Source organism: Anas platyrhynchos, chromosome 2 (assembly GCF_047663525.1).
Source record: "Anas platyrhynchos isolate ZD024472 breed Pekin duck chromosome 2, IASCAAS_PekinDuck_T2T, whole genome shotgun sequence".
Lineage (NCBI taxonomy): Eukaryota > Metazoa > Chordata > Aves > Anseriformes > Anatidae > Anas > Anas platyrhynchos.
The window spans coordinates 33,804,476-33,819,684 of NC_092588.1; the positions used below are offsets into that span (position 1 = coordinate 33,804,476).

The 15,209-nt window shown below is 34.2% G+C and overlaps 1 protein-coding gene across 2 annotated transcripts in view; it reads left to right on the top strand.

Moving 5' to 3' along the window:
• The window catches only part of TRPA1 (transient receptor potential cation channel subfamily A member 1), a 39,011-nt gene extending 26,447 nt beyond the window's left edge, over positions 1–12,564 (top strand). Inside the window, exons 19-27 of one of the 2 annotated variants that reach the window (XR_011807467.1) lie at positions 141–288; positions 2,915–3,004; positions 3,226–3,395; positions 5,455–5,584; positions 5,719–5,901; positions 6,923–6,991; positions 8,839–8,927; positions 9,461–9,558; positions 11,445–12,564. Coding sequence is in view for 1 of the 2 variants with exons in the window: in XM_027452346.3 (XP_027308147.1) it covers positions 141–288; positions 2,915–3,004; positions 3,226–3,395; positions 5,455–5,584; positions 5,719–5,901; positions 6,923–6,991; positions 8,817–8,927; positions 9,461–9,558; positions 11,445–11,676 (1,231 nt within the window). In the remaining variant the exon portion in view is untranslated. Of the gene's footprint in view, positions 1–140; positions 289–2,914; positions 3,005–3,225; positions 3,396–5,454; positions 5,585–5,718; positions 5,902–6,922; positions 6,992–8,816; positions 8,928–9,460; positions 9,559–11,444 lie in introns of both variants that reach the window. The other variant, XM_027452346.3, reaches the window with a different exon arrangement.
• Positions 12,565–15,209: the final 2,645 nt, after the last annotated feature.

Sequence of the window (15,209 nt, forward strand, 5' to 3'; positions counted from 1 at the left end):
CACAAAGCTCAGTGATTCATCCTGAAAGGGTGTTTGAAAAATGCTTGTTTCCTCATCGTGAGAACATTGTTGGCTATTAAATTTAAATGCAGGCTTTAAATTTGTAAAGTGTTGTAACTGTGAACATTTTTACTTTCAAGGATGGCCTATGGGTTTCGAGCACATCTGATGAATCTAGGCATATATTCTCTGGGTCTCATCCCATTGACTCTTCTGGTCACCCACATACAGCCAGGAAGACCTTTGAATGGAACAGAAATCTATGAAGCAAGACCATTAGAATATGAGGTACTGAGTTTTCATACTATTTAGAATATGTTTAGGAGTTTTATAGCAAGAAGATGTGATTGTTTATGTATTTCCTACACTTATTTATTATTTAGCAACTCTGAATAGAATTGTTTATTTTTAAACATTGAGCAACAACTTCTGTGGATAAATTTAAATTTCCATATCTTATTTTCAAAGTCTTTTCTGAAAAGTTCATGTCTGCTACATGGCTATATCAGCCTCTTCCCTGAAGTCAACATTTCTTTAACACTGAAGAAAAAGGATTAACGTGTATTTAATCATGAAAAAACAGCAAATAGTGGATTTTTTTAGAATTTTTTATCCTTTTAATTTTCAGCAAAAATAATTGGATATTGCTCATTTTAAGTTTAAGACATAGAAATAGTTGTCAATAATAGTGTTTCTGAATGTTCAAATACAGTTTTCTTTGCCTGTGTTATCACAGAATCACAGTTATGCATTACTTCTCCTTGCTGGCTCAGTATTTCTTCAGTATGTTCATAAACTGTGTGGCTAAGACAAAACAGTTTTTTCTAGTCTGTATATAGCTACTTTATGTACAACAGTAGTAACAAATGTAACAGCAGAATTCAGTATATATGAATGAAAAACTCTCAAAAAAAAAAAAAACTTTCAAATGTATTGGTTCATTTCTTGTGTATAAACATTAAAAAAAAAAAATGTGTTGTGCAAAAATGTGAATGTCATACCTTTGTTTTGGAATTATGATATCTCAAAAGGAAAAACATAGCTAGGTAACAATGTAAATGCATATCATGTTAACTTCTGAATATTTATCTGCAAGTCAAAACTACAGTAGATGTGGGGATACTCTAATAATTTGTGAATATTGATCTTGTTCATGATATGCATTGGGTGAAAATGCTGCTTTAGGTGGGGCTGTAAGGAAAACAGGCCAGGATGAACTCTGTCTTGGGATAAACCTGTCCTCTAGAGGTACTTTGGGGTTGTTAGGAGACAGAAATGAACTTTTTTCAGAAGCTGGAACTGCAATAAGTAGGACCTGAAGTGACCTGAAGAAGTTAGATTTGCCCAATCCAAAATGACATTTTAGAAAAGACAGACATTGGTGTGACTGGTTGATGTCTTTGTAAGTGTTTCCCTCCTGCAGTTAAAACTAAGCAGTATTCTGTCCCTTAGGAAGGCTGTGTTGTCCCAAAGCTGAACATTGTACTAGACTTTCAAAGAAGAAATTGCAAATACTGCTTTTTGCTGAACCTGTGAATACAGCTCATGCATAGTGTTATACTCCTGTGTTCACCCGAAGAGCAGGAGAGTCCCAGAGCTCTGTCTCAAGCTGTGGCATACTGGCATTAATGGACAGAAGTTATTGTTGTGCAGTGAAATCTTCAAATTAATGAATTTAAAATGGTGATTTTTATCACTAAAAACAAGGATTTTGAAGAAAATAGACAAGAAAAATATTTTATATGTCATTTCAGGGGAGAAAAAGAAAAGAAAAAAAAAAAAGGAACTCAAAAAAAGATATGCTAGTAGAAATATGAAATAATTTAAACTCAAGGAATATAAAAGGTCCATGAGGATATCCTGATGCATGAAAAAGTCTGGAGAACCACACACCCAGGCCAGTGCATGCAAGTTTCTCAAAATTCAAAAGCCAAGACTAGAAGAACTGGAATAATTCATGCTCAAATTAACTAATTTTCCTGATGGAAGATAGGAGAAGGACAGAAGCAGACAGAGGAAAGGTTCTGATTGCCCCAGGTCCTTGAGACATCAGGAAGAATGTAACTGGACGAGGGAGTTCTATCCTTCAGTGAGGAATGATGCCAACTGGTGGAGAAGCAGTGTACTGATGAGGAGCTGTGAAATTGCTGCCTGAGAGACTAAAGCAACACCAGCATATGTCATGCAGTGGGGGAGTCAGCGTCGTAGTGATTCTGTAATGGGAATGAAGCCAGGAATACCAGATCCTGAGGGGAGCACAGCATTAGAGAACATGGTACTGTTCTCTGAATCCAGGTTAAAGAGGGCACAATGGGGCAAAAGCTGATATGTATTGCAGCAACACCTCTGGTGGCAAATTGGCTTTACAATTTATTTATTAAAGATAAAATTCCCTGTTATCTATGCCAGTATAAGGCATTTCACAATAAAGTTGGCTTTGCTGATACTAATTGTAAAGAGAGATGTCAAAGGGAGCAGCCACATAAGTATGCCAGGACTCCAAATTGTGTGTCTTCCAAAGACTTCTGTTGTTATTCCTGACACTACAATATGATAGTGAAGTTATGGACCATAGAATTTATCTTTATGTTCATGTAGTAGCAAAACACACCAAAAAAAACGTGGCATAAATACTGCAATTTCAGATCCCAATCTTGAACAGTAGTAACAAGGAAGCTGCACAGCAATGGTTTATCATTGGAATGTGCAAATTTTAATATTTGGTTTGCATTAAACATGATATATATTACATGAATTTCACAATAAACATTATTAAAATAGAATTTAGTCTGTTTGTTTGCTTCAGATAAGCTTATTACTATCCTAACTTGGCAATATAATGTATATATAGTAGGTAGAGCAAAAATAAACATTTAACAATTTCTGATTTGTTTTGTGCTGCTTTTTGTTTCAGGACTCATACTTCACAAGGGTGTGTATGTGTTTAGTTTTAATTATGAGTTTACTGGGAATCTGCAAAGAAATATTTCAGCTCATTCAGCAGGTAAGTTCATAAGGAAATATATGCATAACATCAATCACAATCATGTGCATAGCAGTTTGTATTATATTGAAATATATCTGATTTTTCTCTAATTGTAAGGGAAAGAGAATTTATTCCTATATATGAGATTATAAGTGAGAAAAGGATTTAAAACCTGTTATTCAATTCAGTCCTTTAATGATGCATGACTTGTAAATATGCATCTCTCTCTTAAATCCTAGAAATTGAAATATTTGTTGGATTACTCCAATCTACTGGACTGGACAATTTATACTACAAGCATAATTTTTGTGTCTTCTTTATTTATTAATACACCAGCTCATTTGCAGTGGGAATGTGGAGCAATTGCTGTATACTTGTCTTGGATGAACTTCTTGCTTTACCTTCAACGGTAAAAATTATTTACAAGCTTTACAATAAATACTTTCAATATTTTACAAATTCTAGAGTGTAACTTATCATGTGATAATCCTATTTTTAATTTATGTATTTATTTTAAACTATACAAGTTTCCAGATTAGGATCATAGGATTTTTTTAAAGTATTTTTATTTTTTTAACTTATGAACTGTGAAGTAGTTTTTTGTGCTCTTCATGTATGGAATCACGGTGTGTAATGGAAACATAAGAAATAACAAAACTTATTTTAATGCTAAGTGAGCAAAGTCACTGGATATGTCTTTTAAAAACGTGTTTTATTATACTATATAGACTTCAACTTGAAGAACAAGCAAACAAACAAAACAAAACAAAAAAACACAACCCAAAATAAAAATACATGCCATCACAAAAAAAGAATGCAAATTACAGGAGGCAAAAGGACAACAATCTGTTGTTACAACACCTGAGGGAGGGTAATATCTTCCATCATTTTACAGAGTGAATGGCACACCCCACTTTTTTACACCATGATGTCCTGTAAAAGAATTCCAATGGGTGAAATTATTTCTTTAGTTGACATTGTCTATTTATTGCCATAAATGACCCCAATCATACAGGTAATACAGTGGTGTCTGAGGGTCATGAACTTAAGGAGAGTTATGAAGATGGAAAAATAGGGTGGATGTACTGCTTAATACTAATAAAGCATGTTTGTACCTGAGCAGGAGTGTCTTGCATAAAGATGACATATGGCTGAACAGGAAAAAAAAAAATAGTGTTTTGAGCTGCTAAAGAATCTAAGTGATAACCCGGCATATATGCTTTTCAGACTCTTATTCCATGTGGTTTGACAGATAGACAAACATGCATTTGCTAATTAATTTTAACAGCATTTTACTGTAGTTGGGATGTTTGAGGACAAGGTTTGTCAACAGAGGCAATATCATAAAGATATTGTCTCTTTATGATATTGCCTCTGTTGACAAACCTTGCCTTACATGTGTCTGACCTTAGATGACTAGTGAATGGGCTTATCCTCTCTTTTTGGCTGTGTTCAATGGGAAAAATGAGTATGGAACCTAAACAGTAAAAAGTACCCAACCTTACCTCTTTTGTGAGATTAAATGCTTCCCTTCCCTGCTTATGTCGGTAGAACTTTACAGGTACTCTACAAGACATTTCTGTAACTGAGTCAGGCCATCTCTTCTCAAAGCAAGTAGTTCTGTTGACTTCAGTGGTGTTGTATCTAATAAATACAAATTTATTTGCATTAAGATTAGGTTTGCTTTACTTCCAGTTTGATGTTTTCAGACTTGCAAATAATATTGGGGGGAAGAGGGAGGAGGAGGAACCCCATGAAGGGATTTCCTCAGTTGCTATTTTCATGGCATTAAAAAGTTATCTGGTCCCTGAATCTGCTTTTTGGGGAAAACAGTTCATGTTCTGAGAATTGGTTTTCATGTAAACCAGGAATGGAAGGGGCTTGCCAGCGTATAGACTATTGTTAGAAACACAGGTGACTTAAAATAGTGCTACTCACCTTCTCTTACTGAGCAATATTTTTTTCTTCTCATTTGTTTTCCATGACTTCTAGTGTCATAAAAAGAAAAATCTTTTAAAATCAGATGACTACTAGATGTATAATGGTGCCAGTTGTCCTTTGTTCTAATTGCTAATTTGCCTCACAAAATAGCAAAAAAAAACGAACAATTTCCTAATATTTAGAGAACAAGTTGTACAGTGTAGTACTTTCAGTGACTATGGACAGAGTAAAAGTTGTCGATGAAAAATAATTATCTTGAAATGCAGCTCTAGTGCATTAAGCATAAGATTCTGTAATTTAATCTTGCCATAAATAAGAACATTCTTTTGCATGTGAAAATACAAAATATTTAGACCATCTCAGAATGTCCAGAGGCGAAATGTTTCTTATCACACATAGAAAGTAGGATAACTGATTTCATATTTAACTGTATTGCATATAAGAGACTGTAACTGTAATGTAACTGTAAGAGACTGTAACTTCAGTATTTAATTTTACTTATCTTTTCCTGTTTACTTATTGCCCAGGTTTGAAAATTATGGCATTTATGTTGTGATGTTCTGGGAAATTCTGAGGACTTTGATTAGGATTGCTGTTGTTTTCTTTTTCCTGATATTGGCCTTTGGACTGAGTTTCTTTGTCCTTTTGGGTTCACAGGTTAGTTGAATGGCACAGTTAATTTTTTATCATTATAAATATTATCTTTGAATAAAGAATTTCAAGAGATTATTTAGAAATTTCATAGTTTTGTGGTATTTTCTTGATTTTTTTTTTCTTTTTTTTTTTTGCAGCAAACATACAGCACGCCACTGCTTTCTGTAATGAAAACATTTGCAATGATGCTAGGAGACATAAATTATCATGATGCATTTCTTGATCCATTACTGAGCAGTGAATTGCCGTATCCATTCCTGAGCTACACAGTTCTCATTATATTTACCTTGCTTATTCCAATCCTTCTTATGAACTTGCTAGTAAGTAAACTACTTCTCAATATACAGAAGTGATTATGCATATATTTATACACAGTTTTGGCATATAGCATTACTTTAGTGCTGACTTGTGACATTCATTCGTTATTTAACAAATAGACGTTCTTAGTAACATATTAAAAAGTTGCCTTTCCCTTGACTCACATTTCCTCCAGTTACTGTACAGTTAATTGTTGTAGTGTTATCTTGTATCAGGTAGTAACTGTATGGAATTTGCTGAGCTTCAAGAAAGTCTTCCCCATTTCCTGGGTTCAACTTTAGAATAGGCAGGAGCACTATTAGAAGCACTTTAGAATAGGAAAAGCACTATTTTTATTCTTTGCTGAGGCATAGTCCCTCTGGTCTCTGCTACATTTCTCTGACTTTGTACTGACAGTGGAAAAAATGTAAGAATTAAGGCTTAGTGCTCTGGGGTGATTCTGGACCAACATTCGCACATTTTGGTCTAACTTCATGTTGGAGAGAGTAAAGTGAGTAAACAAAATGAAGTAAACAAAATGAACTGGAAAACCTATACGTAGTGAGAAAGGGCTAAAATAAAATGCATGTATAATAATAATAGTTAATAATAATAATAGTTAAATCATTTTCAGCCATATTCCATTGAACATCAGTTATTGTATTTAGTAAATCAGGGTTTCACAAGAGATGAGCATTAATGATCAATTATTTTTTCTTAGATTATTTATTGTCACAGTGATAGTATTCAATCAGTGGTCAACATGTATTTTTCTCTTAACATAAAAGCAATCATGGATTACAGAAGAAGGGATTTTATTCTTGACAAATCTTTTACATTGTTTTTATTAGTAGTGGACAGTTGACCTTAAAAAAGCTTACTACGTTTCTTGATATGTGTTTTTCAAATATGCACAAAGGAATTGTGTTTCCAGATTCAAGTAAGCAAATTTAACTTTCAAGTTATCTGGACTTAAATGTGAGTGAGAAATACAACAATAAAAACACAATAAAATGTTTCTTTGATCCTGTGATGTATTTTTAGATTGGTTTGGCTGTTGGGGACATAGCTGAAGTGCAAAAATATGCTGCACTCAAAAGGATTGCAATGCAGGTGAGTAGCATACCATAGAAGCAACAACTATAGGAAGTAGATAGCGTAACTAGAATACTATCAAGATAATTAACTAATTTATCGTCAACATCCCTAACTAACATTGCAACATCTCTATAAAGCAAATTGTTGAACATGGGCATCCTAACTTAACCTTATTTTCAATCATGGGAGTCACTGTCAAAAAGGCATATGTAAGCAAGTGCATTTTTAAGGAAATTAGAAGAGCCAGATCAATTAATTTTGAGTTATTTCAATAACAGAATGTCAAAGTGAATAAGTGCACTGTTTGAAATTGGAGTGTTGACTGTTAAGGTGAGTCAAAAGAGGGTCAAAGTACACGAGAATCAAAAGGAAGCCAAACGCATTGCAGTATACTGAATGCTCATGGTGGTTTGTGGACCAAGAAGATACTCTGCGATGCCAGGTATAACTAAGGAGCTTAGGGTCACATTTACAAGTGTATTTAGATACCTTAAGACGTATGTAGACATCTAACAGAATTTGCATTAAAAGCAGAAGAGTTTAGTAATTTATATGCCTTTTTACATTTATTTTAAGAAACACAAAATTTGTCATATATTTTTTTCCTTGTGAACTGCATATCAAGCTTGATTTTTCACAAGTGGAAATATGCTAAGTATACACCTGTCAACTAAAGAGTAAATATTGCTTCTCACAATGTGTTCATAGAAACTGGCTGTTCATATGCTGCAGAGAGAAGCGTCTTTGCTCATGTTCCCTGCTGGCTCTGCTTTTTCTAGAAAGTTTCAGAGCCTACATAGTGCCTATAAAAGGAGAGATGTGTGCACAGACAGAATATCCAAAGACAAGAACTCAGAAGTAACTTCTGCTGGTAGTTACATAACTTACAATTGTGTGCCATACTGGCTTAGTTCAAGCATATTTGAAGAAATATGTAACATTTCCTTCCAAGAGTTATAAAAATGACTGAAGTAAAGGTATAAGGGCAGTTAATATTTTTTATCTGTTTAAGTATTTTGTTGCCAACAGAATGCTCAGGAATGGTGGTGTCTTGCCACTTTAGACAGTGCTGTGAAATCTTTATTAAGCATGTAACATTTAGTATGTTTGATAGGATTATGATTGTCTGCTTAAAGGCTCATGCTGTATGTCCTTTTCTTTTAGATACATATGCTTAGTATTTCTGTAGCAATGTGAGAATGAATGGAAAGGTGACATCTGCTGAAAAGGCCACTTACATATTCATTTTACCTTTGGGAATACTTTACTCACAGGCATTCTACTGGCCTCCTAATCTATACTGGCTCTGCCAGAACCTAATAAAAGAATATAGCACAGTTAAAGAGAGAAAGATCACTCTCATTATTTGGTTTCAAAATCTGTTGCTATGATAAGTATTCTGTCTTTGAACTTTTTTGCTCTATAATTCTATACTGTAACCCTCAAGGTAAAAAAGATGTTCAATTCATTTCACAAGAATTAACTCAGGTTTTTTTTAAAACAAAAACAAAAAACAAAAACAAAAACATTTTAATTGTAAGAGTGCATAACTGTGGAATACTTAACTCTGCTAAAAAATCTCAATACTGTTATGAATAGTGTCTAGTTATTAATAATTATTATTATCTAGTTATTATTAATTATTATTAATACTGTTATTATCTAGTGTCTGAGCTACACAGATCAAATATTATACTATGGTGTGCAGTGTAGATATCCTCTAGGACTTGATATCGAGTAATAGTGATTTGAATGTAATGACATAATTGTTATTTTCATATTGTAATGTGTCGTTATCTTAAGAGAATATATCTTACTCTAAATGCGAAATAATGTTTAGGTTAATCTTCACACAAACTTAGAGAAGAAGCTGCCATTTTGGTTCCTAAGTCGGGTGGACCAGGAATCAATCACTGTGTATCCTAACAGACCAAGATACTGTGGATTTATGGTAAGATGTTGAATCTTAGACTAAAGATTTCATATTTATATGTGTTATGATTGACTTAATTTGTACACAGATTGCTGGCAATGTTGTATTAATAAGACTTGATCATTATTTGATATCACTAGAAGCATGTTTAAACCTTGATTGTCTTCACTAAAAATGAACAGTCAAGTCTTCAGTTTGAGTGCAGCCCAATTTATTCAAATATAATTAGTGTTTGAGTTCTTAGTGAGCTGTGACATTATGAGATGAGACAAGCTACAGAAGTCACTCAGACTGAAAATGTAATTACTCCCTTTTGGCATTTCTTCTTTTATTTGTTTACTTTTAATTTCAACTGTTGTTGGTAGAATGAATTTTCTGATTAAACACATTTTGCAAAACAAATGTTTGATATACTAAAAATAACTTTATAACTGAAATTGTTTTCAACTTTTAACAGTGTGTTGCAACTGTTAACATTCACCCTTTTGGGATTTTTAATCTGTTTTCAGACTATAAAATCTGGTTTCATTTTGGTACTTTGTTTTGTTTAGAGTGTGTTCCAGTATTGCTTTGGGTGTGAGGACTCTACCACAGATGCACAGAGCACTGATACAACCTTAGAACTGGAAGTTCTGAAGCAGAAATACAGGTATTCATTGTGTTACTTTATTACAGTAAGCACAGTGAAATTACAAATATATTATTTAAATGTAGTGTTCTAAAACTCAGTGCTACACCTGAAAAGTAAAATCCAGTGTATCTTTTGTCCTTAAATAAGCTCAATCACTATGGCAACTTAGTATTTTATTTTATATTCTGTAATGTATTTACTTTCAAAATACTTGAGGGTTAGAGAAATATTTTTATCCCATGGCAGCAAAGGAGGTGGAGGTCGATTGTACATTAAACTGAACTAAATTAATGAGGAAAATGAACTTTCATTTCAAAATCAGAGGTTTGGATATGGAGGTTTTCCAGAGTTACACTAAAATTAAAATTAAAGTAATTCCAGTTGGTTTGCAGATACACACAATCTGTAACTGACATTGGAGTGGTCAGATGGTAAATCTGCTTCAGCTTTTTTTCCCAAAAAATTGATTGTTGTCCTGGTTCTCCTTCAGACAAATCATCTGTTTCCTAAAACCCTGGAAAGAATTCTCTGTATTGTACTTTTCTTACTTATCTTACCAATGTCCAATGTCATCCATAGGAATGGTTTCAGAAAAGCCTTCCATGAATGTACAGCTAGTAAAATCTATTTTTTTTTTCTCTCTCTCCCCCCCCCCCCCCATCAATGCCTCCCCTGCCTCCATACCCAAGCTCATTCTGTCTCTCCTTTTAATCTACTGATTTTTTTTTGCCCTTCACATAATCTGATGAAGTATGTAGGACTGAAGCATGTAGGACACAGCAAGAACTGAGGGGCTGTGGATACGCCCTACAGATGTTGGCAAGCCATGGAACTTAACAAGTCTTTCTTCAAGTCTATGCCACATCAGTGTATTTCAAAACAGCATAGAACATACTCTTTGTTTTTCTACAAAGAGGGAAGAAAAATAATATTTTCTATAATTATAGAATTATTTGGAATGGAATAACTTGTGGCCACTTCACTATGGAAAATTCTGCTCCGAAAATATGTCTCAAATATTCGTTTTACTGTGTTGCCAACATGTTTTTGTTGTCAGAGTTCGAAACAGCATTCAGTTTCTGCTGAAGCTAGTGGCAATCAGCACCGAGTATTTACACTCTTCATTTTGTTTTGTTTCATTTTGTTTTCATTAATGCTAGCTAATTGTTACACTACTTTAATTCTTATGGTACTTGATTGATAGCCACATGAATACAACAGTAACTAAAGAAACCCCAAAGTGTTCTTCAAAGAGTCTTTTCAGTCACGCTCTGTATGACTTTGTGCTGTAATTTTGTGAATTCTAAAAAGTAGAATTTTAAAAATACTGCTTCACGCTTTCATAAAGACAGTTTCTGCACACATTTACTATTTATTCCATTGTTCCTTAAAAGTTAGCAGATAATGTGTTCTGTATGTGTGATGCTAAATGATGCTTTTTATTTGTATTGATTGCACTTTGGATAGCACTTTTAAAGAAATTAGTATGTGTCTCATCAGTTTGACACGTGCTGTTAAAGTAGCTGTGAAGTCCACCAGGTGTCTGAATGCTTATTTGCTGTTGCACACCTGGTCTTTTTTTCCTTGCCATATTAATTGAGTCAGAACTATGGAAGAAAGTTCAGAATTTTACTTTATTTGAGAGTGAGACTTCTCTTACATTAAATATATGTCACTTATCTCAAGATCCATAAATTTGTTCTTTAATATAATTTCTTGGAACCTGGAAAAGTACCACAGCTTAAAAAATCAAATGTACTCCAGAGATAATTAGCAGAAGGGTGAAATTGAGGACTGACAGATCTTTTGTATCTGTCCTTTGAAACCAAATGGCAAAGCCCCTTTTATGCATTTTTTTTTCTCTCTCTCTCTTTTTTTTTTTTTTTTTTTTAATCTTCTTTTAGGCTCAAAGATCTATCAACCCTGTTGGAAAAGCAACACGACCTCATTAAACTGATTATACAAAAAATGGAGATAGTATCAGAGGCTGAGGATGAAGACAGCAATGATTTATTTCAGCACAAGTTTAGGAAAAGGCAGTTAGAACATAAGAATAGTAAATGGGATACAGTGTTAAAAGCTGTTAAAACAAATGTGCCTAACCCAAGCACAGAAAAGAACAATAGCTTCTTCTAGACATTTCTGTGATAGTATGGTGTATTAATATTTTGCTTTTCTTTGGGGTCAGTTATCTTAATGTCTGTGCATAATGTCAATGTGACACATTATTTATTCAAGTATAAAAATAAATTCAGATCCAAACAAGGATGTAGGTGCTCAAAACAGTATTTAAGGAGACTAAAGATGTCTACATCCAAAACTGTGATCCTGAAAGTAGCTGACTAATCAGGAAAGTGCCTAACTCACCAGATGCCAGCCTTGCTGTCCTGACAGTTCCCAAGGCTTCTTTCTAGGTCTATTCCTGAATTTGGCCCTAATGCTGTTAGTTATATACTTAACTACAATGCTTTCTGTTACAACTATTTTTAGAATTTCAGAATTTTTAGAAGTTCAAATTCCAATTCATCTAGTGTTCAGATGTTTTGAGAGAGCCAATGGGCTTTATGTAGACTAACAAAAAGTAAGAAACTAACCTGGTAGATTCTTTGGAAGCTTTGCTGAGTAAGGACTGCAGGATCAGGCCTGAAAGGTAAGAAATAAAAAAGATTACAAAAATGTAATCTAAGGCGAGGACCATTTTCTTTTGTGGATAACTATATGCAACTCTCAGAGGAATCACTTGGACTAGTACGCCTATAGCAATGATAGAATGACATGCTAAATACTATTAATTTACAACTTAATGTCCTTATACTGCTAGTGTGATTTTGGCCTTCCTGATATCCTGAAAACTGACCTAGCTGCTTTTATCTGCACACTGGTTTTGTTATTTACTAGATATTCAATGAATTATGTAATATACGGTAATATACCAGATGTGGAAATAAACATGAATTAAACTGTGTTTAAGTACCTGAGTATATTTGTTGCAAAAATAGTGCTAATAAACTAATTGTGCCTATATGTGGTTGGAGTCTTCTGTGGTATGCTTTTGAATTTAGACTATTTGTTTAAGAGCTTACTATGCATTAATTCTTCATGTAAGGAACAATTACTGTTCCTGTTTATTTAAAACCAAGGTAGACACCAGAAAATTAATTCTCACTGTACAGAACTTGTCCAATCCTCAAAAAACACAGAAAGATGCACTACTAATCAGGGAGACTTGTACCTTAAAATTACCATGGACAATGCTCTGTTCAGTAGGGAGAGTGCTTTCTCATCCAACTGCTTTATCCTAGTTTTGAGACTTTTAATCCTTGTCTGGTAAATAGAAAAAGGAGGAGGTTATCACTTTTTTTTTTTTTTTCCTTCCTGTTATGCTGTACTTATTAAGGTGAACAACAGCTTAATATCTAATGGTAATGGTAATGACTTCTGAAGAGATTCAGGAAGACCTTGGTGTTCGTTTCTTTTCACTCACCAGATTCACTGATGCCTTTGAATTCTGTAGCATAAATCCACAGTAGCTATCACTGAAAATGTTTGCTGTTAAGACTGAAGCTCTGTTCTGCTTTTGCCTCCCAAAATCTGAACAGGCATTCGGTATGTAAGTGTGACTCGATAAAATTAATCCCAAATAGCCTGAGGCAAATCATAAGTACTTGGCTGCAGCATTCAGGCGATTAAATGCGGCATGGACATATGCATTGCTGTATGACTGTGTCCACAGTCATTCTCCTTGGTGCTCCACCACTTGTTGAGTCTGCCTCTGGACCAATTGTTTGTACCACCACTCTTACCTGTCCATGTGGAAAGTAGTTTTGTACATGGAAAGAGAATCATAGCACATAGCAGTGGCTTTTTTTTTTTTTTTTTTTAAGACAGAGAGGGAGCGAGGAACATGTGCCACAAAGCACGTGGCATCTGCCCTGCAGGCTGCAGGAGGAGTTGCTGTGGGGTCTGGTTCAGGACCAAGTCTGACACATGACAGTGTGAAACAGGGAGAGTAAGCAGACAGAGTAAAGAAGGTAAAAACAAAGGTAACTGTAGTTAAATATATTTCTTTAAATAAACTGTTCAGATTTTCTGAGCTACTGTTCATCTATGGCTCCCTCTGGCAGCTGAAACAGGAATGTCCAGGTTCTTGGGTTCAGGGCAAATTTGAAAAAAATGAAGATTTTTAATTCTTAAAGCCAGAAATGTTATTTCAAATTGGTGACAATCTGTACCATCAACACTAGATGGCAGTAAGTGATAACATTTTTGAATAAATAAATTGGGCCTAAATGCATAGCTTTAAGTGAAAGGGAACAGCAACATGGTTACAGCAGAAGCAAAGTAGTCATTACATACTTTTGAAGTTTGAGCCTTTCAAGCAGAACTCTGATACACTTACACACAGCAGCCTCTTAGGACAGGGATTTAATCTTTTCTGAATTGTTAAATTTCTATTGGAGATTTTATTTATTTATTTTATTTTCTCAGGCTTTGCTGCTTTGATTCATTTAGCAGCTGTTATTACGACGGAAAATATGGATAACCATATTCATCCTTCTTGTGGAGGCATCCAAACCTGATATGAAAGCCACTGCATAGTTTGTCTGCATAGAGGACAATTTGATGGTGGGAGATAAGAAAATTCCAGATCTCCAAGTGGTTTTGTTTTATTTTATTTACCGTGAGTTAGCCATAGCAGCCTTGCAGCCTGTTAAAATTCATAGCACCTGCTTATCCACAAAACAGTGACCTACTAGTCACTAGTCTAGTGTGGGTCTAAATCCCAATATTGGTTCATGGTTAGGATGCCAATGCATATCATGGCATATAGAAGTGATTTTATTTAATGACAAGCTTCTGAAAAACTGTAGAGATGTAGAGTGTGTCATAATACATTTTAAAAAGAAAAATGCATTCATATAATCAACTATCATTCACATATATAATATAAAAGCCATTATAAAGTAGACTGGTAATATTTTAAAGCATCTGGATTTAAGGAAAAACTATGATATATACATTGTTTACTGAAGAGTTTATATACAAATAGGTAGTTGAGTAGATATTGGGATCTATAGATATATTGTTATAGGTAGTTTCTCCTGGTTTTAGTATGCACTCTCAGGCCATGAGGGTAGAGTGGCAGAAGAGTAGTCATTTCCATTTTGGTGATAGTAGGGCTATACAAACCAAGGGAAAAAGTAAAGAAGCTTACAGAAGTTGGGATACGTAGAGCCTAGATTTTAAGCTTAATGATGGAGCAGTTCTCAGCAAGTACAACAGTGGATAGAAAACAGTTTAACCACCTGTATGTATGAATTAATATTCAAACAAAAATCATTTTTGTCAAAGGTTTTTATATGGAAAAACAAGGTATTTTATAACTATCTAATATCACAACATTGAATTAGATATTTAACTCTGTATGGAAATCATCAGACTATGATTATTTGATTGCCTCGTGATAGAAATATCTAACAGTCTCAGTGGTCACGGCACCGAGCCTGCTGGAGTTCAAGGCATTTGGACAGCGCTCTCAGACACGTGGTATGATTTTTGTGTGGTCCTGTGCAGTGCCACGAGTTGGACTTGATGAATCTTGTAGTCTCTTCCAATTTGGGATATCCTATGACTCTATGATAAGTTTCAAGCTTACAAAACTTAGTACA